The sequence below is a fragment of the Selaginella moellendorffii genome, unplaced genomic scaffold (assembly GCF_000143415.4).
Source record: "Selaginella moellendorffii unplaced genomic scaffold, v1.0 SELMOscaffold_46, whole genome shotgun sequence".
NCBI lineage: Eukaryota > Viridiplantae > Streptophyta > Lycopodiopsida > Selaginellales > Selaginellaceae > Selaginella > Selaginella moellendorffii.
In genome coordinates this window covers 1,076,025-1,103,940 of record NW_003314307.1, presented here as the reverse complement: position 1 = coordinate 1,103,940, position 27,916 = coordinate 1,076,025, and the positions used below count along the sequence as shown (strand labels likewise).

Sequence of the window (27,916 nt, the reverse complement as noted above, 5' to 3'; positions counted from 1 at the left end):
CCTTTTACAATTACCCCCCATCGGCTGAGATTGGCTGGATCTGGCAGCCCAGAAAGTTCGGCAACTCTTCCTTATTGTGCAGCTGTGACATTTGCTGAATTTTATGTTAGCCACGTGGCAGAGGCTAAAGCCCAGGGCCATTATAGAACTCAAAACCACGGGAAGGGTTTAGGGTTTGCAGGGAAATGGATGAGGCGATCGAGACTCGCCAGGATTCTTTCCGCCGCCTACAAGCAGCAGGCTCGTCCACAGATCGATCAATGCTGGCAGAAACACAATGCAGCGCTTCTCCCGGCGATCAAGGCGTGCGGCAGTGCCCGGGATCTCGACAGCGCCAAAATCATCCACAGCAAGGCCCACTGTCTCCATCCATCGGATATTTTCGTGGCGAGCTCGCTAGTAAGCATGTATTCCAGGTGCCAGAGCATGGCCGACGCCCGTACGGTCTTCAATCAGATGCCCAGGCACGACACTGTTCTCTGGAACTCGCTGATGCTAGGGTTTGTGGAAACCGGCAGGTATTCCGAGCTGGTGCTGGAATCCTTTGCCCAGATGCAGCATCAAGGATGCCATCCAGACGCTAGAAGCTTTCTCGCTGCGATCAGGGCGTGCACCGCGCTGGCCATCCAAGATTCCCCTGGAAACAAGCTTCGATCGCTGGAAAGAGGGAAGAAGATCCATTTCCAGGCGGAAAGCTCCGGCTGTGGTGACAACGTTTTCGTCATCAACAGCTTGGTGGAGTTCTACGCAAAGTGTGGCAGCATGGATGATGCCTGGCGAGCTTTCCAGCGGATGCCATACGAGCTTAGCGTTTGCTGGAGCTCGTTGATACTTGGCTATGCCGAGAGTGGTGATGAGGAGCTAGCACTGGAAATCTTTTCGGGCATGAGCTTGGCACCCGAGTCTCGGACAATGGTAGCGGCTCTCAAGGCTTGCATGGGACTAGCTGCCAAAGAAGATGGATCCAAGGTCGGAGTGGATGCCAGGGTGGTAAAGACGAAAGCGCTTCAAAGAGGCGTGGCTCTACACTCGCAAGCCGTGAGCTGTGGGCTCGAGAAGGATGTGTACGTTGCGAGCACACTGGTGAGTATGTATTCCAAGTGTGGGAGCATGATCGATGCTTACAGGGTGTTTTGCAGGATGGATCAACACGATGCTGTGTCGTGGACAGCTTTGATGCTGGGGTACGTTGAGAATTCCGAGCCGGAGCTTGCTTTGGAGGTTTTCTCTCGGATGCAGAAGCAAGGCTCGTGTCGGCCCGATGCAACGGTTTACCTGGTTGCTCTCAAGGCTTGCGGTTCTCTTGCTGAGGAGCAAGAAGAAAAGGAGGAGCCTACGGGCGGGAGGAAAGTGAGAGTCGAGAGCTTGGAAAGGGGGATGGAAATTCATGCACAGGCTGCGAGAAATGGTGGATTCAATTCGGACGTGTTCGTGGCAAGCACTCTCGTAGACGTGTACTCGAAATGCGGGAGCTTGGTGGATGCTCGTCGGGTCTTCGATACAATGCCGTGCTACAACGTTGTGGCCTGGAACTCGCTGCTGATGGGATACGCAGAGAACGACGAAGCTGAGCTATGCCTGGAGCTGTTCTTCACGATGCGGAGGTACTGCCAGCCCGACTGCTTGACTTTCGTGGCTGCACTCAAGGCTTGCTCGAGTCTAGCGGAGAATGAGCTAGCAAAGGAGGTTGACGAGGAGATGACGAAGAAGCAGCAGCTCAAGTACCTGGACAAAGTCATGGCCGTGCACTCCATAGTAGTCGAGACGAGTGGCTCCGGGGACACAGGCATCTATGTCAGCAACACTCTGGTGGATGCTTACGCCAAGTCTGGGAGCATGGCGGATTCCCGTCGAGTGTTTGACAGGATGCGTCGGCACAGCGTGGTTTCCTGGACTGCTCTCCTGCTGGGCTACACTGAGAACAAGGAAGCGGAGCTGGCTCTCGAGATACTCCCGCTCATGTCCACTCAAGGATCATGTCTTCCAGACGCTCGGACCCTGGCAGCAGTTGTCACGGCGTGCACCCAGCTGGTGGACTTGGAACAGGGAAGAGCTATGCACGCGGAAGTTCTCAGGCTTGGATTCGAGACCGAGATCGTAACGGGGAACTGCCTGGTGGATCTTTACTCCAAGTCTGGGATCATGGAAAGAGCTCAGCGAGTATTCGACTCCATGGAAGTTTTGACGAGCCCCATCACCTGGACGTCGCTCATAGCAGGATACACTCGGTACAGCGACAGCGACCGGGTTTTCCAGATCTTTACCGAGATGCAAGAGCAGGGACTTCCAGCGTACGACGTTACTCTCATCTGCGTCCTCACGGCTTGCAGCCACGCCGGTCTGGTAGACGAAGGCACGAGGTTTTTCGAGAGGATTACATGTCCGAGCTTGGATCACTACCACTGCTACATCGACATTCTAAGCCGTGCCAACCGGCTGGACGCAGCGATGGCGGTGGTGAAGACCATGCCTTGGAAGGCGACGGCGGTAACGTGGAGGACGGTGCTCGGTGCGTGCCACAAGTGGAAGAATGTGGAAATTGGAAGGCTGGCTTTCGAGAAGCTGATCGAAGTTGATGGTGGCGACTTCGCAGGTTACACTTTGATGGGAAATATATATGGAGCTGCCGGGCTGTGGGAAGAGAAGCAGAGAGTGGAAGCGATCAAGCAACAAAACGCTGGTAATTGTTTTCAGCTCTGTGCTGCTTAATTATCTTTCACAGGGCACAGTGTTCTCAGGTTAGTCAGCACTGGAGCGTGAACTTCACAAGCTTCTCATCTCAAGGTATAGCTTGAAGTTTTTGTTTGCTTAATGGAACCCCGTTTGTGTATACATATTTGCAAGGAGGATGTATTGCGATCCATCTCTAGAGTCAATTTTGATGGTGTTTCCAGCAACAGCAGTACTGTTTCGAAGCAAGCTTCTCCATTCGAGAGCTTCGGGCACAAATGGACTACTTTGGATCAGCTCCTTTGCATCGTTTGTATGCCCCATACGAGCAAGCAGATCAATCAAGCAGCAGTAGTGTTGTCTTGTCACATTCAGGCCAAAATCCATTTCCAAGGACAGCAAAAGACACTTGCCAAGCTCAGCTTTGCCAATATGGCTGCAAGCTAGAAGAGCAAGCACAAAACAAGTCTCGTCTGGAAGCTCCAAGGATTTCATCTTGTCAAAAAGCTCCAGCGCTTCCGCCGTGAGAAGCTTGTTTGTGGCATATGCTGCAAGCATCACACTCCATGACACCAAGTTCTTGTCAGGCATCGAATTAAAGAACTTCTTTGCGGTTGTGATGCGAGAGTACTGTGTGTGTCCAGCCAGCATCGTCGTCCACGAAACAACGTTTCTTAGAGGCATGCTGTGAAACACTCTACTCGCATTTCCCATATGCCCGTTTGAGGCATATGTGGAAAGAAGAGCATTCCAGCATCCTAAGTCCTTGTCAACCAGCTCACAAAACAATGTTTCTGCCTCAAGAATATACCCGAAATGAGAGTATGTGGAAATCAGCGCTGTTGCCGCTATGCAGCTATGTTCAGGCATAGAGTCAAACATACACTTTGCCTGCTCAAGATGCCCGTTTTGAGTATATGCTGATAGCATGGCGTTCCACGTTGTGAGATTCCTTTCGGGCATGCCACTGAAACTTTTGACGGCTTCGGCTACTTTGCCATGCTGGGAATACGCTCCAATGAGGATATTCCAAGAGAACACGTCGTGCTGTGGCATTCTACGAAAGATTTCAAGAGATTGTTGGAGGCAATTGTGATGAGCATATGCCGATTCTATGGCGTTCCAAGTGATCACGTCTCTCTCCACTGCCAAATCAAACAAACGTCGTGCTTGATCCAATTCGCCAGCTTGAGAAAACGCAGTGATCATGGAGTTGTAAAGCACAAGATTCCATAATGGAAGCGAGTAAAAGACCTCTTTCGCTTTTTCAAAATACCCAAATTGGGTATATCCTGTAATAATAATGGTTGACGAAACTAGATCGCTTTCAGGCATGCTCTCGTAGACACTTGCAGCCTCTGCAACATAGCCTCCTTTGGCATACACATTCAGCATGGTCGTCCACGTCACCATGTCTCTCTGTGGTATGGTATCAAACACGCTCTTTGCAGATCCCATATGCCCGGCTTTGGCATATGCATCTAAGATGCTATTCCAGGAAATAATATCCCTTGCCTCCATAGACCCGAAAAATGATTCAACGCGTGGTATATTCCCGTGCTCGTTTATTATCGCTAGCATCGCATTTAACACTACAAGATCCCATGCGGGCATTGAGTGAAATATTCGCATTGACAAATCAAGATGCCCAGCTGCGGTATATGCTGCAAGCATCACGGTCCAGGCGACAAGGTTGTGACATGGCATACTGTCGAACAACCACGTGGCGCTATCGAGGCCGTCGGGTTCTTTTGTGTGGGCCGAGAGGAGGAGAACGTACGAGAAGATGTTTTTGGAGGAGGTGGAATCAAACACAGCTTTGGCGTGCTCGAGGCCTCCAGGAAACTTGGAATACATTTGGATCATTCTGTTACTCAGGAACACGTCCGGTAAATTCGGAGAGAGTTTGGCCTCGGTGGCTTTCGCCATGGGCAGCGTCGAGCAAGAATTGATGAGATCGACACATTGTCGTCGATCCATTCTCCATTCCAAAACTTACAGCAACTTTTCACCACAGAAATATTTCACTATATTACGGTAGAAAACTTACAGAGGAGGAAAAAATTCGTCATGGCTTTGTGGAAGAAGGATCGATTTTCCCAGTTCCAGGGTACCCTCCTCCGGTACCATGATCTGGAATGGTAGTTCCTTCCACAGATCCATCCCCAGTTCCACTTGAGCCAGTGAAAGTTCCGGGTAGACCCCCACCAATACCACCACCTAAGGCTGGAGTGCTTCCGCCATAGCCGGAACTTCCAGAGTATCCGCCGCCATTGTTGCCATAGCCAGGACCATTACTGTAAGTTCCACCATAGCCGGGATTGTTACCATAGCCACCACCATAGCCGGGATTTCCGCCATAGCCAGGATTGTTACCATAGCCTCCACTGTAACCGGGGTTGCCGCCACCATAGCCTCCACTATAGCCCGGTCCGCCATAACCGGGTCCTTTGCCACCATAGCCATAGCCTCCACCTCCACCTCCAGGAAACTTTCCTCCCCACTGGTGATGAAGCTCTGGAGTGAACTCTTTGTTGTCTCTCGATTCAACCATGACAAAGAAGAGGATGAGAAGGTAGCAGCAGGCAGCAAGCAATGTGGCTGCCATATGAATGAAAGAGTGGAGCACTTGGGGATTTTGATCGAGAGATCGGCTTATAAACTGGGTGGAACGCGTTGCCAGTCTCCAGCAGAGTGGGCATTAATGTTGTTCCTTGTGAGACTTTTTGCTCAGTTGTCATCTTAAATGGCCGCTCTTGCAGGCTGCCGGCGTTACGATTAGTCCTGATCGCTACTAATCAATATGCATCTATTGTTTATAATCTGGCATCAAGAAGCAAGAATGCAATGCAATGAGTTTTTTGCTGCATGTCTCTCCTTGCTACTGTTATGCTTGCAAATTTTTTTTTATGTTTTAATAATTGTTGTTGAATTTTATAAATTCAAATTATAATTAGTAGAATTTAATAAAATATGATTTATATATATTATCTTTACCCCTTAGCTTAAGTAATAAAGCTTAAAAATAAATATTAGTAATAATAAAGACTTTTACATCAGGAAATAAATAACTAGTTTTTAATGTTTTTTACCACATATTACTGTTCATCTAATAGAATATGCATTTAGTGAAACTTATCTTCTTTAATTCCTTTTCTATATCTCACCTTATTAATAATTACTTATATTAGTTACTTGAGGATTTTTTTTCTTTTTTTGGATATGTTAATTAAGTGTTTTCATAAAGTTGTTGATTTAGTATACATTGATTGAAAAACATGCATTTAAAAATTTTACACTTATGATATCTACTACTTATTGAGTAGTGTGATTGATAAATTTATAGCAAGCATATTAATAAAAATATATATATATTATAAATTAATATTAAAATAATTTGTTGCATTTTGTAGAAAAGCTTGATTTTCTTTGGAAAATTTAGAAAAATAAATAATAATATTATCTTAAATATTGTTTTTTATTTTAATAATATGTCAAATAATAATAATACAAAAAAAATCAATAGGCGATATTTTCAGGACTAGGAAATATTATAAACAAAAAAAAAGTGAGAAAAGAACATTTCAATAATTTAATTTAGACTAAATTTTTATTTAATGAATAAATATATAATAACGTAAATTTAAATCAGGTTTAAATATAATAATACAAGATATTCAACATAAGCTACTTGGTGGTGGGAATAAATTCTACAGCCACATTAGAGAAAGGTCATGTTATAAACATTAAGCAGTAAAGTAAAGACCAAAAGTCTAAGTGTGAGTTGTGATCTTTTTACTCTTGATCCACTCTCATTGTCTATAAAAACTCCCCAATGGAAATAGTCTAGAACTATATTAAAGAGTGTGGTTGAAGAAGGATGATATTCAAAACTATTTCAGTCTCAATGTGTGTGGGACCTTTAGAAATCTATCTAAGATGTAGTAAGGACGAATTTTGTAAACTATATCCACACCCTAATCCTCATCTGAAATTTACTTATTTATGAATAAACTTGATTAGAGAAAAGTTTAAGAGTATATTGGATTAAAGAAAATCCTATATTCCTGAATAGGCAAGTGGTTTCTAGACTAAAAATTTAACACCTAAAGAAAACACCCCACTAGAAGAGCTAGTTGTCCTAGAATTGAGAGATTTTGTAGATGAGGATTGTGTAGCATTGGGATAGAATTATATTATAATATTATATTATATTATATTTATAAAATATAGAAAATAGAATTATGTTATCAATACTTTAAAGTGTAAAACATGGTAAAAATCACTAAAATTATTTTTAGTTTGACTATATTTTAGGCAATAGAAATTATTGTAACATTATAAAATGAACTAGGACCTTTACATATCTAGCACATCTAAAATCATTTATCCTCAAGCAGCTTTCTCATTTATATGATATTATTGTACTTATAATAATAAATAGATAGATTCAGTATATTACTAACAGTCTTTTAATGTTCTTAGCAATTCTTTATATTGTGATTATTATAACTGATTGTGACAACAAAGGTGTGCATGTAATCAATTCAGTAGGCTCACCAGTTCAAGTAGAGTGTAGATCCGTATGTACAACTATGTTTTGGTGTCATGCTATATGGAATGAAAACTCTGTAGCAGATTGGACTTCATATGAATGTTGGTGGTCAAAGCCTACTTACTATTACATGGAAACTGAAATGTATGGTTGGCAGATGGAGGTGTATGACGCTTGTCATCCAAATCTAATAATTGTAAAAGGCAACTCTATAAGAAATACAAGTGGCATGCTATTGCTTAACTATATGATTGTAAATGAAACACTTGGAAGAACCTATATTTCATTTCTAGTATTCTTTAAAAAATATAGTGTTGTACTACTATTGTAGCAAGAGAGAGAAAAGGGAAAAGAGAAAAGGCGTACAAAACTTAAAAAATTATTATATTATAAACCATAAAAAATTTATATTATATTTATTTATAGCATATCTAAGCATTAAAATAATAATTTTTTAAATCAATTATATAGATAAGGTTAACATTAAGAAAAATACAAACTAAGTGTGTAGACAATACCTAAGAATTAGTTTAGTTTATATTACTTTTAAAATCTTAATATTCGGTTTAAACTTACCTCGGTGACAAGAAAAAAACTTGAAGTAGTTTGCAGTGTGAACAGTGTGATTAGCTTGCATCTTGCAAGATAGAAATGAGATAGAATATATTATCGTTTAAAAAATGGGATAGTGGAACATTAGATTAAGATAAAAATAAAGATTCTCGATTGAGGAAGACTTGAAGTAATCATTGTAAATCTTATATTAACTTTATTCTTTTGTTGTGGTTTCAATGGGATTTATTCGAGAGCAATGCTTTCAAGAAGAAAGAAGTAAAACCAGAGCTCCTTTACATTTTAAACTTAGCACAGTATTTGCCCGACAAGTAATATACACTATGGTTTCTGGAGATCATGATGAATGGATAAGTTCATATTCGTAAAGAAGGAGCGGAGCGTACAATAATTTTTTGATAAGAATTTTCTGAATAAGAACGGAAGAGTTGTTCCTCAAAGATTGATCAAGTTTTCATCATTCCTATTTCCGTACGGAGATCTCGTTCTGACCGATCAACCGTTCGTGGCAGAGAGAGAAATAAAAATGTGAGCCATGCCGTGGGGTTTTGCACATCACACCTGCATGAACAACCAAACCATAAATCTGACAGGCAAGTCCCATTTCCAACGCATGATTCGCTGCCACTTTTAACGTATTCCGTACATGGTCGATTCATGCCTTTTGATTTTTTCCAGGTCTTGTGTGAAGAAATGTATGATCGAAGGAAATGAAATTGAAAAAAAAAAATACACACCACCACAAAAGATTAAAACCCGGCAGTACTAGGCTCAAAATGCCGTACAATCGTGACACAGCTACGATCAAGACGAAGAGAACTATCCCTGTGTTGTGGAATTTTCTTCTTTATGGATCCAGATTTTTCCGGGAATCAAACTTTAAACTCGGTCGTATACCTGTTGCGAATCGACGTCATTGCTGGATGAATCATCTTCCAGAGACGAAGAGGAGGAGGAAGCGTTCTTCTTCTTCTTCCTCTTTGAGTTCTTCTCGTCTCGATCTCCTTTTTGTGCATCGCCATCCTCGTCACCTTCACTGGCAGACGAGGACCGATCGAGATCGAGCTTGTTCGTCACCTGGATCGGCTGAGCCAGATGCGTGGGCTTGTCCTGCCCCGCCAGGATGACTACAATCTTCTCGGGAGAAGCCGCAAATCCGTTGTGCAAGGCTTGCAAGCTCGCTGCCTTGGGATTCTCGGGATCGCTGCCTGGAGCCGAGGAAGAACCGGAAGAACCACCGGAGCCACCATTCGAATCGGAGAAGTAGCCCCGGAGATATGAGCACGCCAGGATCATAAGCGAGATGACGACGAGCAAAACCATGGCCGCGAGGCCGGCGAGCATGTACGGAAGTGGCGACTGGAAGCGGCATGGATTGTCACCGGCGTTGATCGTCTGCTTGTTGCAGCGAGAGTTGGCAGCGCCAGCTCGAGAGCTTGCGGCGCCGGCTCGAGAGTCTTCGAGGTAGAAGTTGTGATGGACGCTCGCACCTGGAAGAGGATTAGTAGTAGCACCAGCACCTTGAGATCTTGTCATCCTTTGGAGCGAAGAGAAAAGGGAGAGACTCAAGCTTGAGACGTGAGACACTCATGCAGGAATCCAGGAGATCATCGGCGAGCGTTTCCAGGCTCGAAGCAAGGGGTAAAGGAAGACGATGACTCTTTTGGAAAACCACACCTCTCGCTCTAGCGGAAAAGAATAAAACGCTCCACCTCGAGTGTGTGTGTACAGAGAGGGATAAAATCAAAACTCAAGCAGCGCAGCTACCCAGAAATATATTCTCTTCGTAACTGAACGAGCTTGTCTTGTAGCACTCCAACAACAAGGGAGACGAAAGAGGAGACTGATCACAAAAAAACAGAGCCTCTCTGCGAAGAAGAGGCTCAGCGACGAAGAAAGAAAGAAGAATCAAACTAGATCCCGACAATTAAGCACGCAACCGATGAGATCACACAGACGAGATAAAACCAAGATGAAGCAGCAGCACGAAAACGCTCTCGTCTACTCAAGAAGAAACGCAAAGCTAACTGGAAGAAGTAGAAGCGAGGTGTGTATAGAGAAATTGCCTGGGGTGGTGCTGGTGGTGGTGGAGCGATGATGATGTGAGGATGTATAATCCTCACAGCCAGACACCATTTTCTCTCTTTCCTTTTTTCCCTTTCCAGAACCACGACCACAGACACCTGCAAGGCGGATTTATATCCAGCAGCAACGCAACAACAGTGATCAGTATGATTACTCGAAACCAAAGCTGGAATTTGTCTGCTCAAGGGAGAAAAACTCACCTGTAGCTTTAGCTGGCTTTGCGAAGCTTGCTCGTCTTCATCTCTCGTCTCTTCGCAGTAGTTTAGAGCTTTCTCTCTCTCTCTCTCTCTCTATCTCTCTTTCAGCCTTCAAGCTTCAGACTCGAGATCGTGGAGGAGCATCTTACTTTGCTCCGCTTTGCTTTGCAACTTGGAAAGGGAGGAGGGAGGAGCCCACCCCCAAGTGTAGAGAAAGAAGTTCTATAACTCCCCCCATTCCCTGTGTGTGAAGCCGACAACTCCCCACTACTTATCCCACAATCCTTCCATACTCGTGCGCTAATCACCACCTTAACTTCTGCTCTTTCCCGCGACCATCGACTTCTCCGGAGGGATTCCTTCGCTGTAACGCTCTTTCCGTGTTCCTGAATATTCTGCCAATAGCGAAGTTCCTGCGAGAGGATCCTTCCAGTGTGTGCCGCCCACTCACCCGACCACCTCTACCACGTACGGAAAATCACAGTCTACGTACCCGGGTGTACCACGGCGGGCAATCATCAAGGAGCAAAAGGAACGCCAGACCCCACCAGCGAACGAGCACTGGTTCCCAGTTACTGCCTCATGATCACCCCAGAGATCAGCAATCCATTAGCTACTAAGCTAGAGCTACAAGAGCAAGAAAGAAAAGGAACAACGTACCCAGGATGTCTACATGATAGTTTATCGTGCAGCTGTGTGTAGTGGATAAAGCTGATATGATACAAATCACCTAAGTGCGCATCAAAGTGGCGGGGCCGATACTTGACCACGGGGAGACCGCCATGCCAGGCTTTGGCGTCTATCAAATGCTTCTTTTTCTGCCATAGAAATATGTGTAAGAGCTTTGGGAAACTTGACGAAGAGGAAAGTAAAGTACCTCGGCTGTTGCTGTTACAAAAGGTTGCTGTCTTCCTACTTTCTGTAGCTGGATCGAACCGAATCCAGAGCAGCTTCAGCTTGGGCCCATGCACTGCTCCGCTCTCGTCGGCCGGACAAAGATGGCGAATGTCGGGAAGAGTGGCGATCTCGGTCGCGGTCCCGGTCTCGGTCACGATCACGAGCGGGAGATTTTTCTCCAGGAGGTGTCAAGTAATCATCAGATCGAGACCTTCTCCTCCTACTGTCGGACAAGGATCTGTGCTGAGCCACCGCTTCTCTGGGGCTCCGAGACCAGAGTCTCTTGTCTGCGTCTTCTGGAATGGGTGCGTTGATGCCAGGGAACTCGACTGTCATCTTCTGGGACGTTGAGGATGGTGGCTTCGCTTCGATTATCTCTCCATCCTCCGTGAAAGATAAAGGATTGTCCTCTCCAAACATGATGAGTCCAGACGGTTCGTCCTCGTCTGTCTCGGTAGCTGGAAAGGAGGTACCGTTTTAAAAGAGCTATAAACTATCGTCAAAAGAGAGCATACCCATATATCCAGGAGGATAGCCGATTTCTCGCATTCGCTGAAGCCACGGAGGCGGGTCTTTCTCCTGCGCACAAGGAATAAGGATAAATCTTATCTAAAACCACGAAAACGTACTCCAATCCCCAGGGACCGTCTGGTTTCGCTCAGCAGCGACCCGGGTTTGATGTCGTCAAACTTCCCATTTGGAGTGCTCTCGTAGTAGCGGCGAGAAGGAGTGTTGGACCCTCCTTTTCTTGACATGAAAAGCTTACGAGCGCTGTTGATAGCAGACATATCCCGCTGTCTCTGGCAATCCCTGAGAGCATGGCTGTAGGAGCCGCAGTTAAAACACCTCGATGCCTCGTCCGGAATCTCCAAGTGCCTGTTTCGCCAAAATGAATCTGCCAAGCATGAGTCGTTACGACTAAAATCGTAACCAGCACTAATTTTTATACCCTTGATCCGAAAGAAACTCCAGAGGCTGCAAAACGGCACTACATCCACGATCATACAGAGGGACTTCCGTTTGTCTCTCTTCGAGAACACAAGCTCGTCTTGAGGGCTTGTCTTCCCAAAAGTTCTGCAGAGAATCGAACTTAAGTAAACTTCAAGGAAACGAAAACTTGAAACAAAAAAATTAACCATTTTAGTTTTCCCTACTGACAGAGCTGGGAAATACGTTTCCGTGCCGCCTTCTCGTACTTCATCATCTTCAAAGCTCTGTAGGAAATCCAACAAATTAGAGAGAGAGAGAAAAAATCCACATTTGGTTCGCTTACTTGTGCAGCATGCCATTCAGACCAATGCAGTAAAACCTCTTGCAGTTTCTTTTGGCTTTTCCTGCTCACAAACTCCTACATGAGAACGGCAGAAGAAAAGAAGGAAAAGACAAAAAAGAACCTCGAAAGTTTGGTGTAAGTCACTTGAACAGATGCTCCATCGTCCGCGCGTGAGATGGATTTTCTTTTCCGGGAGTTTGCTATAGCTCAAGTCAGGAATTCCGAAATAAAGATACCAAAACGCTCTAGAAAGGATACCTTGAGGCAATACTGGATCATCGGAACAATCCATATCCTCCTCGGAGGCCAAATCGATGATATCATCACAAGCTCCATCTTTCGCAGCATCCAACGATGCTATCTCCGATTCTATTGAATCGACTGTCGCGGCAGCAGTCTCGTGCCTCACAGCCACTTCCTCGACGCCAATCTCACCTTCTTCCGGTTCCGGGACCAAATCCATGAAGAACCCTAGAATAAGAACCCTAAATAGAAACTCCTTTTAAACATACTGTGGCCCTTTTGATTCTTCTAGAAACTATGCTTCTAGCATCTCCGATCTCCGCCAGATCCGCGACTAGCGATCTAATCCATGCCAAGCGATCCTTCCAGCACCAGTGGCGGCCGCGGCAGAGCGCATCGATCCAGAACGGATCGCGTCGGATTTCCCGGATTGCTGCTGCTGCTTCCCATTCGATCGTGGTAGCGAGCGATCCACACTTGGATGCGTGGAAGACGTGGTCAGTGCTGCTGGCATCGGGCGCATTTGGCCTCTGGTAAGATCCGCCGCCCTGGTCCCGACGAGTAGGGTTCTTAGGAAATATTTCACCAGGTCCGAGAGAAACACCAAATGGGGGAGCGCACTGAGCGGCGCGCTGGTAAGCACTCTCTTCGCGCTCTTTTCCAGCAATCTGGGGATCCTTGCCACGGAATCGTCAGTCTATGGCACTGTCAATGCCTTCTTGCTGCCTCTCGCGATTCCACTGCTGCTCTTCTCGGCGGACATGAAGCGTGTTCTCACTTCCACTGGTCGCCTCCTCCTCGTCTTCCTCCTTGGCTCAGGTACGCGATTCTTTCTTCTTTCAATGCTCTCTTACGATCTAAAAGAGAAAACGATTTGGTGGCAGTGGCAACGATCATAGGAACTTTGGTGGCCATGAAGCTCGTTCCATTGACAGGCCTGGGCACCGATGGATGGAAGATTGCTGCGGCGCTCATGAGCAGGCACATTGGTGGAGGTAAAGAAGAAAAAAAAAAGAGATTTTTCCTGCTTATTCTACTGCTGCTGCAGTCGATCGATCATATCGACTCGACTCGATGAATCGATCGTGGCTCCTGACTAGTTTACAGCCGTGAACTACGTTGCTGTCTCGGAGGCACTCGGAGCATCGCCGTCGGTGGTAGCATCCGGTCTCGCGGCTGACAACTTGATCTGTGCCGTGTACTTCACGACGCTCTTCGCACTGGCATCTTCCATTCCAGCCGAAGAAAAAACAGGTCTCGAGAATAGTTCATCGTTGTGTTCTCTAACTTTCTTCTTGATCCTTGCAGAGAGTTCTTCCGCAGCTACTTCTCCCGAAAGCAAGAACGAGAAAGCCGAGATCAAAGTGCTCGAGGCATCCTTTGCGCTGGCTATATCGGCCGGAGTGTGCTCGGCGGGAGTGTGGTGCTCCAACATTATCGGATATCGCAGTGGAAGCATGGCGGTGATCACAGCCCTGGCCGTGATCCTGGCAACGATGTTTCCATCACGTCTCGGCCCGCTGGTATCGACTGGCCAAGGCCTCGCTCTCCTCCTCATGCAGGTAAAGCAACCTTCCTCTCTCGATTACCATCGCTTTTTTTCGATCATCCCCAGGTTTTCTTCGCGACAGTGGGTGCCAGTGGGAGCATTCGCTCCGTGCTCGCCACCGCTCCATCGCTCTTCCTCTTCTGCGTCGTCCAGATTGGAGTCCATTTGCTCATCGTCCTGGGAGTCGGGAAGCTCCTGGGAGTGGAGAAGCGTTTGCTCCTGCTCGCTTCCAACGCCAACGTCGGCGGCCCCACGACCGCCGCTGGAATGGCCACCGCCAAAGGCTGGACGAGCTTGATCGTCCCGGGAATCCTCGCCGGCATCTTTGGCATCTCCATCGCTACCTTCCTCTCCATCGCGCTGGGCATCACCCTCCTCCAAAAGCTCTAAAGCTCACTAAGTCGCAGGTCAAACATGGTCAGACATGGTCAAGCCCGGAATATTCTCCCAGGCTTGGAATATTCGCCCTTCTTCCTCAGTGCTTGAGGAGGGCGTCGGCGTACCTCAAGAGAGGGTCGAGGCAGTCGGCATGGAACTTGCGCGCGAACATGAATCGCCCATCGCTCTCCTCCTGCAGCCCGTGGAGGAACCCTAGATCGATCTCCTCGGCGCGGTACATGGTGGGATGCCCATCGTTGTTCTCGGCCCATTTCACATTCGTGAGCGTGAATCCATGGCTCCCGGCTTGATCCTCGACCCTCATGACGGTCGAGAAGTAGTGCTCCTCGGTGTAGCACGAGGAGGCCGCGAATTCGGGCAGGCAGGGCGCCCGGAATTTGTTCCACAGCCGCCGCTCGCCCACCAGCAGTCGCGCGTGATCGCGGGTCACCACAAACCACTGCGATCCCACCGCGAATTCCCCGAATTGGAGCTCCGGAAGCATGGATCCCTCGCCGCGGGCGTTGTATCGCGACCAGAGGAGGTCCGATTGCGTGATGATCTCCAGGAAGCTCTTGCGCGGCGACGCTGCCAGTCGCTTGTGGAGCCTGTGGAACCCGTGGAGAGGGATGCAGCTGTCGGAGATCATGGCGAAGAATTGGTTCTCGGGATCGTCGACGAGCGCGTTTGCGAGGAGCCTTTTCATGGCCAGGACGAGCGATGGAGCTCCTCGCTCGGTCCTGTCGCTGGGGATCATCCGCCCCCAAAAGGCGCTGCTGCGATTGAATGCCCGGAACTGGAAGGGATCGGCGTGGACGTAGATGTTGTAGAGATCCTCGTGCCCGCGGAAGTATCGATTCCACAGCGGCTCGAATGGGATCGCCCCAGTCGTTAGGAAGAGAAACGCTACCTTGGAAACCGGCGGCGCGGCGGCGGCGGCGGTGGCGGCGTTGGCGGCGCTGGTGACACCCAAATCATTCTCGAATTTCTTGAAGATTTTATGACTCACACCCAACAATCTTGGCGAATGGATTTGCTCTGGCAGTGCGGTGGCGTTGTGCATCGCCATGGCGCGATCGAAGAGCTCCTCGTCGCTCCAGCTGTGGAGCAGCGACGTACCTCGATCGATCAAGAACATGCCGGCCGAAAAGCGGCGATTCTGGGCCAAATTCGAGCTCTTGGGCGCGGCCGCGAGGTTGAGGGAGGGCAAGCTACACTGGAAGTAGAGGATTAGAGGGATGAGCAGCAGCGCACAGGGAAGAAAGAGCCGGGAGAGCGCTGCCATAGCCATCGTTGACGAAAGCCCCATTTCCTCTTCCTCTATCGTTTGATCACGTCAAACGATGGCGATCGCATTTCCTGACGATCGGGAGCGAGGATTTCTCGCTTGGTCGACCAAATTCTTTTCTCCGCTAGACTTGCTGTTCATCGCAACCACCTATAGGTATGGTGCCAAACAGTGAACTGGCAAACCCTAAAAACGACGGGCTTCGCGTGGTGTGTGGTGGCGCGCGACAAAGTGTCACATGCAAGGACGGCCACGTGGCCGAATTAAAGAATACCGTTACTTGTTTACTAAATCCAGCTTTATTCCAGCTTTTTACCCTCCTTTTACCTACTTGGGTTAGGAATTTTCACGTTGCCATTTTACCATTTTACTTAAAGTATGATATTATAGTCGAAGGAGGGTAAGAGAAGATCTATTATGGGGGAAGCTGAGCGATCTACAAGAGGAAGAAGAAGAAGAAGACGAGGGTTTATAGAGGGAGCAATGCGACAGCGGCGGAAGATTTCGTGGCTTTTGTTCGAGAGAACCATGCGCCGCAGGGAGAAGAAGCTTTCCCGGCGGTTGTGGCAGATCATCCCCACGTCTTTTATGGGGGTTCTCGCTTCCTGATATGCACGAGCGCCGATGAGATCAACTCGACGCTACCTTTCAGCGTTTTCACGGATGGTTCTTTGCCTCCATGGAGAGAGATGGAGGTGTTAACACCCAGTTCTGGGAGAGGTGGTGACGAATGGTGACAATGCTGGAGCATCGCCACGGCATCTCTCCAAGCATTCTCATCCTCGGGATCGATGAAAGAGTCGTCCGCTACTCCTGGTCCTGGTAGCATAAACAAGCCCAGGCCGATATCGTGGGCTGGAGAGATTCGCAGCCTCTCAGGAGCCAGGCAATGATCGGGTCCCCGCCCCACTTCTGGCGATGCGCTCCAGCCCCCGCTCCATGCCTCCACCCTGTGCATTAAAACCACCTGGACCGTTTCCGGACCCGAGTTGAATCCCCCTGGACCGCTCCCAGGATTCCGCCAGGAGCGCTTCTGGCATTTGGATTAAATCCTCGTCCAAGTCGTCTCAAGCCGAGGAAATAAAGAAGAAAAGCGTGGTTCCCGTAGTCTTCATGGAGGATTTGTCAAGTGGGAGATGGGAAAGGTGCTTGTTTTGTCCTAGAAAAACTTTGATATATTAACATGGTTTCTTGTGTGCTGTGAAGAGGGACGATAGAAAAGATAGCATTGCTGTTCCGCTTGTAGAGCATCACGAAGTGGGATGATCTTCGGATTGTGATTTGTGTGGCTACTATAAAGCTTTGGAAGTTCTGAGTTGTGATTTTTATTTCTAGCGGCAGAAAGAAGAGGGCAGTACATCGGGCATGCAAGAGTCTGTCCAGACAAGTCCACTCCTACATTATCGAGCCAAGGTGATTTTCTCGCTCTCGATTTTCGACTTCCTGGCATATGTAAGTTTATATTCCCAAACAGGAAGTAGTGCCAAAGAGAATCACGGAGATGGAAGAAGCTTTGTCCAAACGCGATTTCTCTTCCTTTGCCAAGACGGACAGCAACCAGTTCCATGCAACTTGCCTCGACACCTCTCCACCATTTTTCTACATGAGCGATACCTCCAGAAGGATCATTGGACTCGTGGAGAGCTGGAACAAGCCCGAAGTCCTCAGGTATTTTTTTATTTAATCAGATTTCGTTACATTGATGTGAGAACATTCCAGGCAGAGTACACTTTGATGCTGGACCAAATGCAGTGATCTTTTTTCCCCAGAAATTTGGAGGAGCGTTGCTGCATCGTTTGCTCTACAAGTTTCCCCCGATCAAGGTAAAATTAATTTCTCTTTTTCTACGCTTAATACTTCTAAGGCGTGGTTTGCCACTATGTTGTTAGCACAGAGCTTTTGGAGGCTTTAGGCCCGGCAGGGAAGGGCGCTTATTTGTGTCAATATGTGTGTGTGTGTGTGTGTGTATTTACATACTTTACAATATAAAATAAATGATCACTTATAAAAGCCATTTTAAGAAACTATTATAAAGTGTACTTTTATAAAGTTAACTTCTTATTTATAAAAAGTTGTTAAAAATGCTTTTATTTTTCTGAAGTGTTAGCATACCTGCTGGAACCTGAAAGATCGTATTTGTTTTATTCTTCCTTTAAAAGATTATATGGTATTCTTAGGTTCTTCAAATTCAAGCTAAGTTATGAATTTTAATCATTCTCAATTTATAACGTGATATTGTGTAATATTGTAGAAAAATATTTTTAAATTCATATGTTTTAGCCTTAAACTCCATTGGTATATTAGGTTTAGCATCTATATTTAGCTAGAAGGGTCTGTTTCTTGCTAAGCATATTTAGCCGAACTCCTAGTTCTCTTTACTCTAACTTAATTTGTCAACTCTGTGATAGCTTGGGCACTCTTCCATAAAAGTATTGCATATAATTTTAAATATCTCTTTATAATTTGTATAGCACAAGATAGGATGAAAATTGAATCATTAGAACTTTAGAAGATAATGAGGATCAATAGTGTCATTAATCAATTTCCAATTTTATTAAATGAAATACACTAGCTAAATTCAATTTCATTACCAATGATTTTATAATAAGAAAGCAAATTGGCATTCTTGTTTTAATTACTACAATAGTAAGAAGATTGGTAGTTATTTAATTCATGATTAGACCTTCTTGTTGAGTATTAGTAAATTAGATTTAGAATTTGCCATTTGTACTAAGCCACATGAGGAAAAAAAATTCCTCAGTGTGTTTATTTATTCAAGTACTTACTATTTTTATCTAGAACTGTCATTATTATTTTGTATCATTTCTTACCTATAAAAACTAGATTTACCATTTGAGTAATATAATTCACTTGGATGCCTTCTGTTTATGGTTTGCTTTATGAGTTGAATCTTCCTTAGTCCCCCGCTATGTTAATATGGCTCAAAGAACGAAGATGAGCTTGAGAATTCTTTCTTGTTTTGTGTTGCATTGGCTTTCTTGTATTGTTGATATTGAGTATTACTTACTTAATATTGATAAACAGATGTAATATTTTTCCTTGCCAACTGGCAAGCATGCTGATAAAAATACAAAAATACAGTTTATGTTTAAATATTTGTTATTTTTTAAAACAATACAGAGTGATGATGGGGTTCCAGCTTGTCAGTGATCTGGAGGCAATCCCAACATGGAAGCTATCACATCTACTCAGAGCTGCAAACTCACCTTACCGCTCCATTTGCCTAGTTAGCAATCATCAGAGTCAGAGGCAATGACAGCAACAGCAGCAGGTCTTCTCTCTCTCTCTCTCTCTGCATTGGATTATAGTATATACTAGAATATTCAAATATATCCAATATCAAACCAAGAACTAAAAATTTTAAAAATTTCAAAACATGAAAACTAATATCAGGTCTTAATTTAACGTTTATTTGTCCATATTAACTTTTTATGAGTACTAGAAAAAGAATTTATTTCCATTATTTTTAATTGTTAAAACAGAAAATAATAGCCAATATTGGCTATAAACATTACTTTTCCAAAATATATTACTTTTATCATCAATTATAAGTAACTGACCATCACTTTGAAGGTGAAGATAACAAAATGTATCATGTTTAATGGACATAGTAGACCATATAGTTTTGTAATTTTTAACATCTTGAACTAGTAAATTACATTTTTTAAATTTTTCTTTAAATTCATTGTTTGTAGATATTAAAGCATTATTATTTATTATATGTGTACCAAGAAATTTTAAAGGACCACTTATCAATTGTGTGCAATATGGCCAACATTGTAAAATATCATGATCAATAGATTTATATAATGCATTATCATCAAGTAGGCCTTTGGGATAATCTATAGAGGGTATATTTCCTTAGGATGTCTAGTAGAATTTCCTAATGCATAATAATCTATTGAAAAATATCTATATACTACAATCATTGCTTTTGGGGCATATAAATAAACATGATATTCTAAAATGTGTAACATTTAAAAAAAAATATTACGAACATAAAAAGATTGAAACTGAGAATTTGGTGGAAGTGTATTACAATTATGAAAGTTACTTATATCAAATAGATTTATATAAGCTCTTATAGCTACTCTTTGCCTTTGATTACCAATAAAAACTTCCCATCCATGATAAGTTCCATTATTACCAACTGTTATAAGCACATTGGGATTTATGCTGTTAATTAAAACTCTAAATCTATCTATTAATATAAAAAAGTCTCTATTAGAAAAATGACCATAAATTACGCTCCATCTTGCTTGAGGTGGTTGAGAATCACAACTAAAACTAAGAAGAAATAACCATAAAATTTTAGAAACCATATTATTTTGATATAGAAAATCAAGTTTTAAATTATAAAGTGTATTATGGTTGTAAAAAACTAAATGTATTTAAGTTACTTTCATAAAGATAACTTTTATTTATAAAAAGATAGATAACAAAGGCTGAAATTCTTTTAATTTTATATTTATGCTTCTATCTCTTGCATACCACTACTTTTTTATTTTGTTGAGCTGGCACATTCCAAGCCAAAGAGATTCTCAGAATATTCCTTAAACAATATTCCTCTAGAATGTTCTTCTTCCCCAAGGGGATTAGAGGTTAGCTAGCAATTTGCCATTGTGCTCTCTATAGCACATCTATAGAGCTTTGCCTTTCTCCCAAGAGTATGTTAAGGGTTAGCCCCCTCAATAAATGGTGATCACAGTGGGATGCCTTAGGCAAGCCAACATTCTATAGTTGTTGTACTTGTGTCCAGACTAGAACCTCTAGTTCTTGTTGGAGGTGTCTTGGGTTGGGAAATCCTGTAGATTTCATAGTTTTTTTTGGTTCCTTTCATTTTCTTTCTTCTTTTTTGCAACTCTAAATTTCAACTGTAAATTCTCTTGTTTTGAAGCTCCATTTCTTGTGTTGTTTGTTATACAGGTAGATCTTCTCTTAAGCTTTTTAACAGTGTGCATCTTTCTTAATTTCACTCTCAGTTTCACAACATGTGAGCCCAAGGATCCTTGTTTAAGCACCTTCTTTTCTTGTGTTTTGTGCCTTTGTTTTGAGTGTTTTCTCTTGTGGATTCTTTCTCAAGCTTTTAGATCTCTTTGAGAGATTTCTCTAAACACAGGTTTCATCATTTTTCATTCAATATCAGCCATGTTTGAGAGAGTTCTTACTTGCTTGGAAGTTGTCTTTTCTTTTTCTTCCCTAGTGAAGTATGAATGCTTTAAAGATCTTGTTGAGGGATTTCTGTAGGTTATAATAAGGCATTTAGATTTAGGCACATGTAAGCTTTTTCTCTTCTCTTCTTTTCTCTTTGAGCTTTGCATGGTTCTCTTCATCACAACAAGGGGTTCTTAGCTTCTTAAATCCTAACTTTGAACTTCTATTTTACACTTTGATCTCCTATTTCTTTAGAGAATCCTTATGCCCAATGCTTCATAGTAGATCTCTTACTCCAAGCTTGGATGTATTATGCTTTCATGGTATTTGTGGTCATGACTTTGAAGTAGCCTTTAATTAGTCTTTGGAGTGGCACATTAGAGTTTCCTCTTCACATCCATCCTCTTTTCTTCTCTTTCACTCATTATCAATTGGATTTGATGTCAATATTTCTTTATGGTGAATGCCACTTCTTTTTTTATTTTCACTTCATTTTCACATCTACTTTGTGGGAGCAGTAGCACAGATTGGTAGGAGGCACATGGCTTCACAAGAACAAGAATTGAGTGAGTTCGGCATCAATATCTCAAGATCTTCACTCAACTTGGTGGTAATAGCAAATGCCCTGGCTTAGAAAATGCAACTGAAAATGTCCATGGACCCAAAGTTGGCAACAAGTTCTTTGAGGATGTGGATGTGCACCCCCCCTTCAGCATATTTCTTGGCTAGGTATTTGCCACATTTCTGGATTATTGTGGAGATCCCTTTCGGGCTGGCATATTTAGTAACTGGAATTTACATTAACTTTGTAGTAGTTTTGTGGTTATGAGCAATGACTACTTTACTTCATCTCTACCTTCCAGCACTATCTTTCTTCTCTCTTTCACTTTCTTTCTTTTTTTTTCTTTTTCTGTTGTCTTGGCAGATGCCTCTTTTGGGCATTTGTGAGTGGTTATTTTTTCCCTAGAGTTTATCCCAATGGATTTTCCCTATAGTCTAGAACTTTTCACTCTCTGCTTTCTTTTTCCTCTTTCTTCAATCTTTGGTTCTTCATTTTGCAGTATCTATCCTCATGAAGATTCTCCACATTTAGGATTTTACAGCATCTAGAACATCTTGGTGTTTTTTGAGTGGCAGGTCATGGGTTCTTGTGTGAAAGAGCCATGCAAGATCCTCTTGTGGTCACTACTTGTGTTGGAGCTCTAAAGTCACAAAGATTCTTGGTGGGGCATTTGTAGCAAGCATCTTTTTGCTTCTTCACTAGGTAGATATGGGTTTTTGGGTTGGAGCCTTGCACAATTCTTCTGTGGTCGCTTGTTGAGCTGATGTATTGGAGCTACAGAGATAAGAGAATATTCCTTAAGTAAATATTCCTCTAGAATATTCTTTTTCACTATATTAGGGCAAAGGGATGGAGGCTACCTATGGATTTGGCATTTTACATTTATAGAGCTTTGCCTTTTTACCAAGAGCACGTTGAGGGTCGGCCTGTACCACTTAGGCAGGTTGTATGATCAAACTTGTTGTGACTGCATATGTCACCACAGATAGGAAAAGAAGTGATGCCACCATCAAACTCTCACTTAGACATTCACAAAACTCAGAAACTCTTGTTTCCTTCTCTAAACCCCAATCTTGGGACCATTAAGTGTCCCCAAGCTTTCTACACTAGATGTGCCAACTTACATTTAAACACTTTAGCAAATGCCTATATTATATCATATCCCCTTCTAAACTCTGTTTAGGACCATTGAGTTCTTAGCCAATTTCAAGCTTCTACTACCTCTATTGATACCCCACCCTACACTTGAAGACCTGAGCAAATGCCTATACATAGCTCCAGTAAACCATATCCTCATACTTGGGACCTCCCAGCTCTCCATAAGTGCCTACCACATTTGTACATCTATCCTTCTTTCCTTGTTCATCATCTAGATGCTCCAGCCTACAACTTTATACTTTGGTGTGGGTATTAAAAGCTATTTGTCAGTGGGTCTTTTTAGATATTCTCTCTTTACTACCATGAAGGTAAGAGATTGGTATTGTTGGTTCTCTTTATTAATTTCCACCTAAACAGTTAAGAAATTAGTCTTTATATATGCTTAGAATTGAATTCATAAATGTTATTAGTCAAGCATACTTGACCTATGGGTTATAAGTCTTCTAGAATCTAAAATATTCTTACTCTTTTTCATATAAAAGGTTTTGAATTCCATAAACAATTTTTTGCTTAATAGTTAAAGAAACTTATTCATTAGCTTGTATTAATGTTGTGAATGTGATTGTGGATATCGAAAATTACCTATTAGCTAGTTCTTTTGGATATTCTTTCTTTATTGCCATGACGGCAAGAGGTCAGTATTACTATTAAACACCAAGTCAAGATAATAGGATAAAGAAAGGGCCCTACAATCAAGTGATCACTCCTTTAGTTAGTTGGCTTAGGGTGTAAGGGATAAGTTCCTAATATTGGTATTGGAGCCTAGTTTGATTCTCGTGGTTAACAAGTGGGGCAAGAATATTCTAAAAGAATATTCAACATGGTTGATCTAGAGGGAGAACCAAGGTTTCGTAAACCCTAAGAGAAGAACCATGGTGACTAGAGGGTGGCCTAAGTATGATTGCAGATGATCATTCCCTAACAAGGGGAGGATTGTTAGGCACCAGGTCAGGATAATAGGATAAAAAAAGGGCCCTGCAATCAAGTGATCACCCGTTTAGCCACCCCTAACATTTATGCTGTGGTCAACATCAGTCAACGCTTGCGAGACTTGTGCTTGTCATAGTGAGAGTATGCGGCAACACTTGCATCATTCTCAGCCTATAAAGAGTTTGGAGGAGCTCTTTGATATAGCTCGTCAACTTGACAACGACACGCACAAGTCTCGCAAGCGTTCGCGGAATCCTTTTATCGAGAATCATCGTGATGATCGCCATGGACACAAGGATGGGAACAAGCATCACAAGTTGAAGTCGGTGGTAATTACTTCGGATGCAAAGGGGTCCAAGAAGCAGAAGTTTTTTGTGAAGAATTATAAACAAGGTTGTCATCATTGTGGCAAACTTAGACACTATAAAGCTGATTGTCTGCAATTGAAGAACAAGCAGCAAAACAAGAAGAATGGTCAATCTTTTACTCAACGGTACTGTCTTTCTAAGTACTAACCTATTTAGAATTGTCTTTAAGAACATTGAAGGGACTCTATCCTTTAGCTTGTTAAAACCTCTAATTTCACAAGCTTTCTAATTGCTATATGGTTTAACATGGATAATTCCATACTTTTAGACTCACCATGGCAGCTTGGTTGCTAATAGTAACACCTTTGAACACTTACTTGATTCTCTATTTATAACTTACATAACCACTTTTGGTTATGCCTTTCAATTTTTATAGTTTGGTTTTATCCTTTTAATACTTGCTTTTGGCTCTACATGTTCTTTTTAGTTATTCTCCTCTAGGCTAAGAGGATAGCTTTGCACTTTATACCATGCCTTAGCAAGTATTTTCTTAAGGATGAACTTACTTGATATCCTAGGGAATAACTTCAATCTGGATATGCTCATTTTGCAATACCACATATTGGGATTATCATTGTTACTTATAGGCTTTTGTATGCTCATCATTAGCCTTGCCAAAATCCCTTTTGTCTTTGTCTAATTTAGATAGACAAACTTCTCTTGTCTTCACAACCTTAAATATTAGATAACACCTCATTATTCGCTATGGATTTAGTCCTTTGGGTTTTATTTAATACCCTCATGGTGTTTTAGAGTGTTTAGGTATCCCAATGATACCCTTCTTTGACAATGAGCATTTCCTTTTACAACATTAACTCACTATATTGTGATATAAGTAATTTATCCCCCTGAGGGATATATTTAACCTCCTTATCCCAATAAAAAGTCTTTGGAAGTTAGCTTTTACCACATTTGAATAATAACATAGTTGCTAATTAGCAAATGCACAAATGCCTAAAACACAAAAACTACAATTAAATCATCAACACTATCTATATTGAGACTAATAAAACTTAACATTAATCCCATGGAGAAACATCTCATTTAATCAAAACTCATATGAATAATATCAACAACAAAGCACTACTTCAATGCTATCAACACCAAAATAAAGCTAAAAGAAAGCACGAGAAAATCACCACTTAGAGCTCTTTAGTAACTAAGCTAATTAAGGTTAAAAATACTATACTTAGTATCCAAGACCAGTCATTTGATAATACTCAGCTATAGATAACACATCATCAAGGAGTAATTCACCACATCCAAAACTCAATATAATCCAACACCATAAACTAAACACAACTAAATAATATCAATAGAGATAAAATCAGCATGCTAATATGGAAAAACCATACAAGCCCATGAGACAATCCTCCACAAAACCATTCGATCAAGTAAGTATATCACTATTAAATCATTATTGAGTGAAGCAAGTGTCAATAGTTCTTGATGAAGTCTACCAACAATCACTAGTTGCAAAGCAGCAAACAATCATTCTTTAACTTACCTTTATAAGACCTAAACACTAAACTTATGTTATTGAGTCATATATTTCTTTATGGAAAGGTACACTCAAGGTACTAAATATAAGAACATGGATAAGTATGGACTAAATGACCAGTTGAATCCAATTGAACAGTAATAAACTCACCAATATGTTTAGTCAACAACTCTAAGTATACCTTGAAGGGGCTAACTATGCATAACTAATACTCAGCTGAAATTAAAGTGAAGATCATGAGATGGATTTATATTGGTACACAACCTCTTAGTACTAACACTTCAACCTTAAATAATTAAATTGGACATCACTATCCTTAGGTAAGGTGCAAGGTTACCAAAACCAAATTAGGGTCAGTGAGAGCTCATTACTCTCATAGAGTTTATGAAATGCAAAGTGTAATCTTCCATAAAACATAATGTTATAAAAGAAAAGAACAAAAGTCACCTTTCTAGAAAAGCATAATAACCATTTTTCTTACATCAACTTTAGACTTTATCTAATTCAATTGTGTTAGCCCTAAAAAGTCAGCATCCTCTTTTAGGTTGCATTTGTAAGTGATTAAATTTTCCATTCTACTTTAGTCACTTAACCATACCTCCGACCACTTGAAAAAGTATCACTTACAACCCTTATAAGTTTTATTTCGAACTTGGGGATTGCTAGCCCTGAGAATGACATCCATGCCACTCAACCTTTGCACTTGGTCCAAGTGCTCCATGTGTCTGATCCCATGACTGACACTCAAAAGTACCACTGACATATCAGCCTGTTACGCTAAGGCTATGGCCATTCACCTTTGTCACATTAGTGATGTAACACCACCTACATCACAGTCTCATCTCTCAAAGATTGGGCCATCCATTCATGAGTGATCATCCTAGATCCACTCCTTAACATCCATAGAATGTCTGTAGATATGGGGAACAACCTTCCCCAATATTTTTTTTTCGGTCCCCACCAAGTCCTTTTTTGTTCATGGCTGTGTTTGCCAACACTACCATTGAGTCAAGGCCCACAAACCTGACCACTAAGTCCCACTATCCTTTAAGACTTCCTCACCATGTGACTGTATCCTTGGTCACTACATTAGAAAATTGCTCCTCTTCCTTTTCACAGTTTGGGACTTTGGGAGAACATCTCAGAACACTGTGGCCTTATGTAAGCCTCATGTGTACTCTCCGCATCTTCCGCCTTTGGGTGTTCTAGCCATGGGCTTAGAGCGAGGTTCCGTTGAGCCATGCCAGGTATCCAAGTAGGTAGTGCCACCCACACTTAGATTGGGAGCATCGACCATTCAATCTCTTGGGGGAACTAAAGCCGGCTCTTGAACACTTCACCAAATTATCCCGCTTGTCGATCTATATTCACTTTAGCCTTGGACTTTCTAGTGGTCATCTCATCACCCAATAGTTGGGTATGGCCTTTTTGGGCCAAACTGGCCTTTCCTGGCCAAATTGGCTCCACTGGGATTCAACCACCACATTCTCTTTACTATACTTTTGGAACTCTCTACAGCCCCCCCCCTGGGGGACAATCATTTTGGGCTTTCACCGAACAGCCTGTATTATTATTCAAACTCGGATTCGGACTCAGATTCGGACTCGGACTCGGTCTCGATCTCAGTCTTGGACTCGGACTCAGTCTCGGTCTCGGTCTCGGTTCCATCTTGGACTCCATCTCAGACTCCATCTCGGGTCCATCTTGGACTCCATCTCAGACTTGTAGTGCACGTGGTTTTTGATCTTTATCCTATGGTGATTTACCATAGGATAACCCCACGAAGCGGAACCTAAACCCTCTTTGTGCCATGTGACAGATGCCACATGTCACATGCCATGTGTCCAAAGGAACGTGGTGTGGAACCCGAGTTTTAAGGTCTTGGGCCACTAAATGAAGGAACGGTGTTAGGTAATACCTAACAAACTGTTAGGTATTCTTAAAGAACCATAGAACTGAACATCATCTCTTTACGGGCAATTTATGAGGTGCTTGTGAGGCTCTGAAGTGTTAACCTCCTCTGAATATCTTTCAGTAACAAGAAAAAACCTTTAAAATATGAATGGTACTTTTTCACTGCTTCTTTCATGTTTTATGGTAGTCAAGTTACAGCTTCTGGAATTCTACGAGCAGCGTCTGAGAAACTGTAAGGTGTAGTATGATATTTTCTTGTTATAATAAATAGTTAAAGAGTAGTACATTGTACTGCCTGTTGTAGCCTTTGTGGCTTTGCTTGACTACAAAACAATGTTTACAAAGTTGGAATGACACAAGCAGAGATTTCATAAAAAATGTCAGTCTCTTCCCACTTCACTCTCAAACAATGAAAGCAGATAATGAATCACCCAAGACAAAATGTGGAAGAAGAATAGAATTGGATTCATCACCTTGCAAATACCTAGACAGACACATATCCTTGCAAGAGGAAGAGATCTAACATCAGTTGCATTGCCTGACACTAAATTCAGGAGCTTCCTTTGAAGGAATGATGCTAACTCCCAACATGGAGCAAAG

The 27,916-nt window shown here is 42.9% G+C and overlaps 7 protein-coding genes across 11 annotated transcripts; 2 read left to right on the top strand and 5 right to left on the bottom strand.

Moving 5' to 3' along the window:
* The first annotated feature begins 176 nt into the window (after positions 1-176).
* On the top strand, positions 177-3,159 carry LOC112350167 (putative pentatricopeptide repeat-containing protein At3g01580). Of its 4 annotated transcripts, none has more exons than XM_024685905.1 (3): positions 177-2,680; positions 2,723-2,784; positions 2,845-3,159. In XM_024685905.1, the coding sequence occupies exons 1-2, from the start codon at positions 190-192 to the stop codon at positions 2,758-2,760; spliced, it is 2,529 nt and encodes an 842-aa protein (XP_024541673.1). In that variant the 5' UTR covers positions 177-189; the 3' UTR covers positions 2,761-2,784; positions 2,845-3,159. The 4 variants fall into 4 exon arrangements, with proteins under 4 accessions (XP_024541673.1, XP_024541676.1, XP_024541675.1 ...); XM_024685908.1 differs by having other exon boundaries at positions 2,739-2,784; positions 2,845-2,914; XM_024685907.1 differs by having other exon boundaries at positions 2,730-2,784; positions 2,845-2,872.
* Positions 2,809-4,599, bottom strand: LOC112350145 (pentatricopeptide repeat-containing protein At4g02750-like). Its single transcript, XM_024685828.1, has one exon. The coding sequence runs from the start codon at positions 4,597-4,599 to the stop codon at positions 2,809-2,811; it is 1,791 nt and encodes a 596-aa protein (XP_024541596.1).
* Positions 4,600-4,738: 139 nt separating this feature from the next.
* Positions 4,739-5,278, bottom strand: LOC9657018 (heterogeneous nuclear ribonucleoprotein A3 homolog 2). The gene has a single exon (XM_002980798.2). The coding sequence runs from the start codon at positions 5,276-5,278 to the stop codon at positions 4,739-4,741; it is 540 nt and encodes a 179-aa protein (XP_002980844.1).
* Positions 5,279-8,494: 3,216 nt separating this feature from the next.
* Positions 8,495-10,638, bottom strand: LOC112350149 (protein GLUTAMINE DUMPER 3-like). The gene is made up of 3 exons (XM_024685843.1): positions 10,084-10,638; positions 9,865-9,981; positions 8,495-9,288 (listed from the first exon to the last, which is right to left on the bottom strand). Exons 2-3 carry the CDS (start codon positions 9,932-9,934, stop codon positions 8,678-8,680), a joined length of 681 nt encoding a protein of 226 aa, XP_024541611.1. The 5' UTR covers positions 9,935-9,981; positions 10,084-10,638; the 3' UTR covers positions 8,495-8,677.
* A 112-nt stretch (positions 10,639-10,750) lies between these two features.
* LOC9657605 (zinc finger CCHC domain-containing protein 8) lies at positions 10,751-12,753 on the bottom strand. The gene is made up of 9 exons (XM_024685842.1): positions 12,509-12,753; positions 12,372-12,450; positions 12,251-12,311; positions 12,114-12,191; positions 11,927-12,051; positions 11,607-11,853; positions 11,493-11,556; positions 10,958-11,435; positions 10,751-10,898 (listed from the first exon to the last, which is right to left on the bottom strand). Exons 1-8 carry the CDS (start codon positions 12,711-12,713, stop codon positions 10,993-10,995), a joined length of 1,302 nt encoding a protein of 433 aa, XP_024541610.1. The 5' UTR covers positions 12,714-12,753; the 3' UTR covers positions 10,751-10,898; positions 10,958-10,992.
* LOC9657017 (uncharacterized membrane protein YjcL) lies at positions 12,728-14,520 on the top strand. 2 transcript variants are annotated; one of them, XM_024685841.1, is made up of 6 exons: positions 12,728-13,026; positions 13,083-13,312; positions 13,378-13,488; positions 13,601-13,747; positions 13,802-14,055; positions 14,109-14,520. In XM_024685841.1, exons 1-6 carry the CDS (start codon positions 12,791-12,793, stop codon positions 14,430-14,432), a joined length of 1,302 nt encoding a protein of 433 aa, XP_024541609.1. In that variant the 5' UTR covers positions 12,728-12,790; the 3' UTR covers positions 14,433-14,520. The 2 variants fall into 2 exon arrangements, with proteins under 2 accessions (XP_024541609.1, XP_024541608.1); XM_024685840.1 differs by having other exon boundaries at positions 13,601-14,055.
* LOC9657604 lies at positions 14,518-15,729 on the bottom strand. The gene has a single exon (XM_002980796.2). The coding sequence runs from the start codon at positions 15,727-15,729 to the stop codon at positions 14,518-14,520; it is 1,212 nt and encodes a 403-aa protein (XP_002980842.2).
* Positions 15,730-27,916: the final 12,187 nt, after the last annotated feature.